At 43.6% G+C, this 10627-nt stretch overlaps 1 protein-coding gene across 1 annotated transcript in view; it reads right to left on the bottom strand.

Moving 5' to 3' along the window:
* Positions 1-1445: 1445 nt before the first annotated feature.
* Positions 1446-10627, bottom strand: part of LOC103608154 (zinc finger protein 77-like) — a 12480-nt gene continuing 3298 nt past the window's right edge. Inside the window, exons 2-5 of the mRNA XM_008592595.1 lie at positions 9057-9148; positions 4746-4872; positions 3832-3892; positions 1446-3432 (exon numbers count right to left, since the gene is read on the bottom strand). Coding sequence (XP_008590817.1) covers positions 2304-3432; positions 3832-3892; positions 4746-4872; positions 9057-9148 — 1409 coding nt within the window. The 3' untranslated portion in view covers positions 1446-2303. The remainder of the gene's footprint in view (positions 3433-3831; positions 3893-4745; positions 4873-9056; positions 9149-10627) is intronic.

Here is a 10627-nt window from a genome sequence, read left to right as displayed (position 1 = left end):
GCTTCCCAAGCCGCGCACTATCCAGTGCGCCACCGGGCCGGCCCCCGGTCATCTTTTTAAAAAAAAAAAAAAAAAAAAAAAAAATTCCTATTGCCTAGTGACATTATAGCACAACGACTTTATTTTTAAATAAATTTTGTGTAGCCCAAGCACACAGTGTTTACAAAGACAACAGCAGTGCACAGTCATGTCCTCAGCCTTCACATTCACTCACTCACTCACTCCCCGAGCAACTTCCAGTCCTGCAAGATCCACTCATGGTAAGTGCCCTACACAGGTGTAACACTTTTTATCTTTCATACCATATTTTTACTGTACCTTTTCTATGTTTAGGTATTTTTACATACACAGATACTTATCACTGTGCTAGTTACCTACAGTATTCAGTACAGTAACATACTGTACAGGTTTGTAGCCTAAGAGCCATATAGTGTAGGTGTGTTGAAGGCTGTACCATCTAGGTTTGTGCGAGTGCACTCTATGATGTCTGCACAATGACAAAGTCACCTAATGATGCATTCGCTACAACATATCCCTGCTGTTAAGTGACACAGAACTGCACCTGGTGTTTGGTTTGTGGACACTTTATCAGCAGGCCCAGAAAGCAGCAAAATCAACTGGGAATGGGAAAGGCCCACCAAGCCCTTCTACACCCATCTCCCTGTATGATAATTCCAAAAACTAAGTATGACGTACTCTTCATTTCTGCCTTCCAGATCTCATGCAAGTCTTGCTTCTGACCAACTCCAGTTTGGAACAATACAGGAAAGAGATTCTGTGAAATGTAGAACATGTACCATGTGGACTTGGGTAATCCAGCACCACACATCTATTCTAGCTTCTATCATCTTCAGTAACAAGGTTTCTCTCTCTCTCTCTTTTTTTTTTTTTTTTCTTGGCAGCTGGCTAGTATGGGGATCTGAACCCTTGACTTTGGTATTACAACACCAAGCTCTAACCAACTGAGCTAACTGACCAGCCCCTTAGGTCTCTTTTTAACTAAAAACCTTGTGTCCAACTCCCAGCCAGGAGCTAAAATGAACAGAAAAGGGCAAAAGAGGAAAATACCTTGGCTGCGGCGTCCTCATCCAACAGCCTGGTACTGAGCAATTCCTGCAGGGCAATGAATGCTGTGCCCACTCTCTACAAAACACGCTCAATATACATCTTTATCATAAAGACTAAGAGTCCCCAAAATATTGTTTTCTTAGAAAGGAGGAAAGAGAGGATGGATATCAGGTATATAAATTACAGTATCTGTGACATTAGGACAATAAATAAAATCCTAATGATACCAAAGTCTCATTATCATAATACCCACGTTTGAAACATAATGAAAATGAGAAATAAATAAAGCCATCTGAGATTCTGACAATTACATATTAAAAGCACACTTCCAAAAGATCTATGGATCCAAATAATACCCACGTTTGAAACATAATGAAAATGAGAAATAAATAAAACCATCTGAGATTCTGACAATTACATATTAAAAGCACACTTCCAAAAGATCTATGGATCCAAAAGATTTCATAGTGTAAATAAAACAATTTTTGTACAAGCAATTCGTAATTAAAACTCTGTATACCAAAAGTCAAAAATCTTTTGGATCCTGGCTGTGTATGGGGTGGGCAAAATGGTGGCCCCCCGCAAAAGATATGTCCACCCAAAACCTGTGAGCACAACCTTATTTGTAAAGAATCTTTGCAGATGTAATTAAGGATCTCAAGATGAGATCACCATGGGTTAGGGTGGGCCCTGGACCCAATGACTTATAAGAGAAGAGGATAAAACCCAGAGGAAAAGGTGACAGGAAGACGGAGGCAGAGATGGGAGTTATGCATCTACATGCCAAGGGACTGTGGGCAGCCACCAGAAGCTTGGAGAGACTGGATTCTCCCTCAGAATCTCCAGGAGAACCTGACCTAAAAAATTTCTTGATTTTGGAATTCTAATCTCCAAAACTATGAGAGAATAAATCTGTTTTATAAGCCACCAACTTTGTGACAATTTGTTGCAACCCTTGCAAAGTAATACCTAAAGGAATGTTTATCTCCTAAATGTTTTTCTCAGCAAAAACTGGATATGGTAGAGGCCTACTCTAAGCATAAGGCACTAATAAAGCCGACACTATATTCAAGACTGTGATAAACATTTCGAAAGGTATGAAGTTCGTTGCATACAGTACACAGTCTGCTGAGAGCTCTCCCGTACTACTTACTGACAGAGTTTCCCTCCTGTGTGAGTTCTCATGTGTTTTTTAAGGATAGGAGACTACGAAGGCTTTTCCACGCTGCTTACATTTAGAGAGTTTCACTCCAGTGTGAATTCTCACATGTCTGTGTAAGGATCAGTCTCCTGAGTGCTGTATTATATTCCTCACACTCACGGGGTTTCTCTCTACTGTGAGTTCTCAGATGTCCTTGAAAAGATGAAGACCAGCTGAAGGCTTTCCCACAGTGCTGACATTTGTAGGGCTTCTCTCCGGTGTGAACTCTCACATGCGTTCTGTAGTATGAAGGGCTATTGAAGGCTTTCCCACAGTGCTCACACGTGTAGGGTTTCTCTCCAGTGTGGATTCGCGCGTGTGTTCTGAAGTATGAGAGACTAGTGAAGGCTTTCCCACACTCGTTACACGCGTACGGTTTCTCCCCAGTGTGAGTCTGGACGTGTCCCTTAAAGGATGAGGGAGAACGGAAGGACTTCCCGCATTGTTTACATTCATAAGGCTTTTCTCCAGAGTGTGTTCTCATGTGAATCCTGAGGTCTGAGGGCCACCGGTAAGCTTTCCCACACTCCACACACTTATAGGCTTTCTCTCCGGTGTGCATTCTTGCATGGATGATCAGGTAAAAAGAATGAAGAAAGGCTTTCCCGCATTCCTTACATTTGTAGGCTTTCTCTGCACTGTGGACTTTCATGTGTTTTCTCAGTGAAGAGGGAGAAGAGAAGGATTTCTCACATTCTTTACAAGCATGAGGTTTCTCCACAGTATGAGTTTCTCTGTGTGTCCAAAGGTTTGAGGGAGATCTGAAGGATTTTCCACACTTTCCACAGTCATATGGTTTTTCTCCAGTGTGAGTTCTTATATGCATGCTAAGTTTGGAAAAATACATAAAAGCTTTTCCACATTCTTTACATACATAAGATCTCTCTTTGGTGTGAGCTCTTACGTGGGCCCTTAAGGAGGATTGACAGGTAAAAGTTCTCCCACACTCCTTACACTGATAGGGCTTTTGTCTGTGTTGAGGTGATGCTGTGTGACTCTTTAGGGAGGAAGGATCTGTGATGGCTTTTTCAAGCTTATTTTTTCCATAGGATTTTACTCCAGTAGAAAGTCTCTCGTGCACATTAAGTTTTGGAATCTGGTTGAGGATTTCTCCACATTGATAACTTTCATTATTTTCTGAGGACATCTCCACCACATGACTTCTGTAAAAACAGGAATCATATTATTAATAATTTATTTGTTAACAATTCATTGATGGTTTTTAATGATTAATATGATTATATTGTCACCATTTCCAGTGAATGTGTGTTTTTTGACCTCTTTGAATTGTTCCAAAGTGGTATGAGTTGAAGCTCTAACAGAAGGCTCAACCACAGGTGTCATTTTTAGTCTTTTCTATATGTGGGGTTTTTTCTTGACAATTGTTTACAACTGAACTGTGTCTCAATCAACATCCGTATCACTTGTATAAAACTGTCTCGTGAAATTTTTCTGTGAATGCTTAACATCTGACATACCTGCACACATCCACACACACACAATCGTGGCACTCTAATCCTCTCTCCTGAGACACTATTCTTGCTGGTGTAAACATCACTCACCTCAAATGTGTCCCCTGGTTCTTGGGATGACTTTCAGTGCCATGGCATTTCCAGTTTTCTCCTAAAATGAAGAACAAGTAATCATTTTTTTTGAGTCACACTATATTCTGTTTATTTTGTATTTCTTTTCCAAATACATACTATAGAGGATTTGACCCATTAATTCTGAGTGTTATAACATTAAACAAATGGCAACAAAATTTACTTTCTTTGGAAAGAACTGGTAGGATGAAGGCAAGAAAATAAGTAGACAGCATGTACATTTATTTTCAAATAGCAATCCAAAAATAAATTTTATAAGGAAGAATGCACACTCAAGCAACAGAGAACTTTGAGGAGTATTAGCTGTTTCAGGACTTTGACGAGAACACAGGCAACAAGTCAAAATGGTGGACGATGTACTGGAAATACTTCCCAGAAGACTGAGACTAGTGGTGACATAAATGCTTTTTTATCGGGAAAGCAACACGGAAAGAAGTGGACAAGGGAACGTGCCCAAATCCTAACTTTGTACAGAAGGTCTTCCATGCAGAACAAGGACATTGTGAAAGGATGGACGAAAAGTCAAACAAGGAAGCCAAGGCATCTGCCAAAATCAACTTCTTCAGTAAGAAGATTCATTTATTTTGCTCGTTAATATTTCCAAACCTCATGATCTCCAACAACGGCTGTTTCTCTAAGGCAACAGAATAACAACCTTTCAGGAGGCCAAAAGCATTTAAGAGAGGAAGTAGTAGGTTCAATACATCCATGAGAAAGCTCTTGGATCACACGCTCCATAAGCAAGGCAACCATGTCTGTCTAACTTAGTAGTAAATTCTCACTGGTCAGCCCGAACTTTGAAATGAGCTCCGTAGCTAGGGAAAACTTGCACTCTGTCTAAAGGAGGAAGTGAAGGACGATGTGGTCCTTACCTACTGAGGCCAGGTTCCTGAAGGTTTCCAGCATCACTTCTATATAGAGGTTCCTCTGAGCACGATCCAGCAAAGCCCACTCCTCTGGGGAGAAGTCCACAGCCACATCCTCAAAGACCACTGAGTCCTAAAACATCCAACGAATTCTGCTTCAACAAGGAAGCATTCTTCACCAGGGTGTGCATGAGAGTGGGTGAGGTTGACGGCACTGGGGACTCAGTTCGCAGCAAGTTCACACACAGGGCTGTGGTCTCCCATCTGCTCTAGGGCTCTGCCATCCTATCGCTTCCCTTCTGTTTCAGCACTCTCTTCCACAGTGATCCCATCCTGCCTCAGAGATCTAACAGCATGTCTAGTAAACTCATCTCTCTGCAGTTTGACTGTGACTACTTCCACTCTTCCACACTTCCTCTCCATCTGAAGGGTCCAGAACAGTCTACAATACCCTGATGAAATGAAAGAAATGCTGGGGAAATGGAACAATTATTTCCTCTTTAAAAACATCAATTTTGGGCCGGCCCGTGGCTCACTTGGGAGAGTGCGGTGCTGATAACACCAAGGCCACGGGTTCAGATCCTATATAGGGATGGCCGGTTCGCTCACTGGCTGAGCGTGGTGCTGACAACACCAAGTCCAGGGTTAAGATCCCCTTACCAGTCATCTTTTAAAAAAATTAAAATAAAAAAATTAAAATAAAATAAAAACATCAATTTCTTGTGACAAAAATGATTTCATCTCTTTTTTCACTGAAAAAAATAAAAATAAAAAATTTAAAATAAAATAAAAACATCAATTTCTTGTGACAAAAATGATTTCATCTCTTTTTTCACTGTCCACAATAGTTCTCGGCATGACATGCAGCAAGGGTCAGACCTGGATAAGGTTTTAATGAATGAAAACACACTGAGGCCTGGGACCATTTCCTTCTTTACCCTCAACCAACAATTTGATTCTCAGAGGCCTGACTATGCCCAACCTTCAACCCAAGCCCTGAGATAGATGTATTTCCTTGAAGAACCCCAATTTTTTATAAACTGACAGGTCCAATTGGTGGAATAAGAATATTCTTTATGAGAAGTGTTAATATTTGTATCAAATTATTTGTATCCAATTTTTCAATAAATCAAACAGCAATTCCACTTTCACTACATCCTCTTCCTGGAGACAGGCACTGTATTGAAAAGTTGGGCTCAGGCAGGAAGGGAAGCGTAAGGATTCAGACCTCACTACAAACCCACGTTCATGGGCCTGGGTGTGGCTAACCAGCAATCATGGGTGACAACTCTCTCACCACACAGACAGTGGTCATAAGAGGCCAGAATAGCCCTGTCTTCTCCAGAAAGAGTGCTCCTTCCTGCCTGAGAAGCAGAGGTTATGAGTCCTACTGCAGAATTAGATTAATTGAAATTCTGCAGGATCCCAGAAAGTCTGGCCTCTGAGAAAGTGCATCATGGCTTTGGCTTCCACATGCTGGGGTGGAAATACGGGCTGCCATGCTGCAATACAGCTGCTGCCATTTGCCTGTACGATAAACAGCAGGAGAGCTACAGTGCTCCAGGATGGGAACTATCTTCTTTGTGAGGTCAGTGAGTGAAGTCTGATGTTTGGGGCATCCCTAATTACTCTTGGTACACTGGTATTTAGTGTTGTGTAACCACAGCCTTCTGTAAGCAAGTAAGCAAGTAAGTAAGTAAATAAATAAATAAATAAACCCAAATCCCATAAATGCTGGAATGGGTGAGTACACTGGACGGCCCCAAATACCAGTAGGTATGAAACACACCAACACAAAGGATCAAGAGAAGAAGTCATTCACTAACTCCACTACTATCTACGTAGAGAGTTCAAAAGACGGAAAAGTAAACAATGTACAGCTTAGGCATGGCAAAGAGATGGCTATGGACCTAGCTAGAAATTCTCTGCCTCAGCTCTCCTGAGGAGTACCCAACCTGCAGATGGAGATAACTAACATGGTGGGCAGAGCTAAAAAGATCTCACAGAAATGAAGCCAGAGACCTGACCAAACCTCACCCCAAGACCACAGGTCTTCTAGACTTTTCTAGAGTCTAGAGTGAACCATTAACCCCAAGACCACAGGTCTTCTAGACTTTTCTAGAGTCTAGAGTGAACCATTACATTCACCGTACAGGGTTTCAGTTACTTGCTACCAAATGTTAACCGCTTTAGTAACTGTGCGCTATTTTCCAAACCAAAAAGTGGGAATACAGGGTCTTCCAGCTTCATGTACAGTAAATAGACAATGTGACAGATTATTTGAAATTGGAACTAACCTCCAAAAAATTGGGGGAAAAATGGTCACTAGTTGCAATACTGGATTTTGGCTCCTTATAAAAGCAAAGTCCAACTATTTTTTAAAAAATTGAGAATCTTGGAGCACTGAGTCTAACTTCTTTACCTGGAAAAGCTGCAACAGTAATAAAAGAAAATATAGCTCAAACAAATAAGAGGGATAAGCTATAAGACATAAACACAAAAGTCAGGACAGTGGTCACCTTGGGGGCAGGAGGGAGATGAGATCAGGGAGGGCACTGGGGGAGACTCTAAAAACTGTCCATGGCCTATTTGCTGATCTGGGTGGTAAATCTGAGAATGTGTACTTGTATGTGTTATCATTATTTAAACTTAATATAAAACTTCTTCTGCAAGTAAGATGTATTTCACAATCAAATATTAAATCACTAATTAAGCTTGCAAAGGACATAATTTACATATATTTATTTTATCATTTAAGAAAAACTGGTCATATAGTGGTATCTTATCGACCTTAATAAAAAGCAAGGAGGTCACGTGCTGACATGAGAGGAGGTGAAGGACTCGTTGACAGCTGAACAACAAAGTGTACTGCAGGGTATCAGCCCTGGTACCTCTGGGGAAAGAAAATAAATATGTTAGCGCTGGCTGCAATGGACTGAATGTTTGTGTCCCCCCAAAATTCATATGTTGAACTTTTAACCCCCAAGGTGATGGTATTAGGAGGTATGGCCTTTGGGAGGTAATTAGGTCACAAGGGTGGAGCCCCATGAATGGGATTAGTGCACTAAGAGCAGAGATGAGATAGATTCTCTCTCTCCCCCATGTGAGGACACAGTGAAAAGGCGGCCGCTGTCTGCAAGCCAGGAAGAGAGCCCGCATAAGCAACCAAACCAGCGTACCTTGATTTTGGACATCCAGCCTCCAGAATGTGAGAAATAAACGTCTGCTTGAGCCACCCAGCCTGTGGTACTTGTTAGAGCAGCCAGAACTAAGACACTGGGTTTTACTCAAAGAAATACTGACAGGATGTTCAAGAAACTAATAAAATTGGTATCTAGGGTTGGGCTGGGGCAAGAGGCTTACAGTCAAAGATGTGCTAGAAGTAAATCGTAAGGCAGACTCTTAAACATCACATTAGGGCCAGCCCGTGGCTCACTTGGGAGAGTGTGGTGCTGATAACACCAAAGCCACAGGTTTGGATCCCTATATAGGGATGGCCGGTCAGCTCACTTCGGAGTGAGCCACGGGCCGAGTGAGCCACGGACCGGCCCCCCCATGCTAAGATTTTTTAAAGCTTTAATCTTACATTGGTTAAAATAGGAATTCAATGGTCACAGAGGTTTCATGGCCTTTGAAAATTAGAAATTCTCTAGGGACACACCCACACTGATCTGGAAAAAATCTTCTTCCAGCTGCAAATGTACATCTGAGGATTTAAATATGCCCATCTCATTATTGGATAGTCTCTCAGAAAAATTACCAAATTTACTTTGTGTTCCAAAATACTCTTGTATTCCTGACACTGTCTCTACATTCACTTGGATTCTCAACCAAAGAAAACCAAACACTTGAATTAACTCAGAGAAGCAGCCTGGTACACCCATGGTTTATGAGTAAAAACACCAAGGTGGAAACCAAGCTTGGAATCCACACCCTCACTGTGGAGATGTAGCCCCAGGGTGGCTCAGTTCCTGGCCACGAGAGAGGGAAAGCTGGACAGCCAGAGGACCTATCTTTGGGACACCCCCCCCCCTCCTTCTCTGCCAACTGTAGAAAGGCTCCCTTCTCCTGGGCCTCCAACCTCATGAGTGACAATGTCCTCACCCAGAGTCAGTGTAATATTCTGTGCCGAACCATGTTTCTAAGTCCAAAATCCTGTCTCCAGGGGACAGAATCCAAATATCTAAGTCTGAACGTCACAGCCTTCCTCAGTTTGTACTACATGCACTTCGATGCCACCAATTCTGCGGCAAACTGGTGTCAGAACTCACTCTCAAGACAACTACAGTGGAAAGGTAAGATACAGCATCACCCCACCCGCATCTGCACGTGGACATGTGGCTTCTCCACACTCTGCAGCTTCTTGCAGTACCCCCTCCTTCTGCGGATGGCTGAGCAGGCTGTCACACCTGCAGGGAAGGGTCCCCGGGAAGAACCAACTTCGCTTTTCTCCCTTTGGAGGTTCACCACTGGCCTGAGCTTGGAGCCATTGGCCTCAGGCCCCTGCTCCCCACTCCAGGTGACTCATTCAGTTGGACACCCGTGGATCATTTAAAAGAGACAAACCACAAATCCAGTGTTTATATATAAAAGGGGGAAGAAAATTCTAATGCACTTTTTACAGGTCAAGAAGAAAATCCACAGGCCGGCCTGTGGCTCACTCGGGAGAGTGTGGTGCTGATAACACCAAGGCCACGGGTTCGGATCCTATATAAGGATGGCCGGTTCGCTCACTGGGTGAGCGTGGTGTTGACAACACCAAGTCAAGGGTTAAGATCCCCTTACCGGTCATCTTTTTTAAAAAAAAAGAAGAAAATCCACAACTATCTATCTGTTTCAAAAAAATAAAGATGCCAGCTAGTTATTATTTCCATCTAAACAAATTATTTGTGAACAATCCTATTTGAACTTGTCTAGTGTTACAAGTCTCACCTCCCAGCGTTTAGCATTAATTTCCGAAGTCAAGACAACAGAAAACAAAATCACTAAATCTCCAGGCCACAAAGGACAGTAACTGATATTTTCGTGAATCTCTGTAATTCGCCAATGTATCTCCCTCACTCTTTTGGTGGACTTGCGTTCACTTTTCTGCAGCCATATCGGAAGGGAGATTTTCTCTGTTTCTCTGAGATTCTTCTCCCCGGTAGGATTCTCAAGGCTAAGCCCTTGAATTCCACTTATTACCACTCAAAAGAACAGACCTGACAAACTTACTACACACTCTCCAGGGACCCATGAAAGAATAACTCTCTGTAGTTTTGACGTCCAGTTTGTGGTCATTTGGTACAGCAGTCCTAGGACACTAAAACACGAACCTCCTGACTGACTCCGCTGGTGTCCCCACTGGGTGTCTGAAGTGCATTTTGCCTTTCGGGCGGGTACCCTCCCTCCCAGGTTTGGGTTTCTCTGATCTCTTCGGTTCAGCGAGAACCCAGGGGCCAGGAATCATGTCCGTCTGTCCCCCTTACTGCCAGCATCTCGTAGGTCAGAGGACACCACCCACCACGGTGTCTCCAAGAAGAAAAACCGGGACTCGGGGAGGAACAGCTCAGAGTCGACGGAGGGGCCTGAGGGGTCCCTCCCCGCTCCAGGGCAGGTGACAGCTCTTCTGACCCCCCTCCCCCAACAAGCCGTCCCGTGCGAGGGGCGCGCCCAGCCACTTCCCTAGAGCGAGGGCAGCCGGGGGGCGTCTCGGGGCGTCCAGGGCAGCTCTGAGACCAGGAGGGTGGGCTGAGAACGCAGGTCACCCCCAGGACCCTCGACCGGAAGCGCTTCCGTTAGGACGTCTGTCCCCAGGGAAGACGCTGCGAGGACAGGCTGCCGGCGACGGGAGGGGGAGGAGCGTCACCGCGGATGCTGCGCGCGCGGAGGGGACGGGACGGCGGGGG

The sequence above is a fragment of the Galeopterus variegatus genome, unplaced genomic scaffold (genome assembly GCF_000696425.1).
Source record: "Galeopterus variegatus unplaced genomic scaffold, G_variegatus-3.0.2 Scaffold8075, whole genome shotgun sequence".
NCBI lineage: Eukaryota > Metazoa > Chordata > Mammalia > Dermoptera > Cynocephalidae > Galeopterus > Galeopterus variegatus.
Note: the sequence above shows the minus strand (reverse complement) of the source record. Positions and strands in the feature narration are given on the sequence as shown.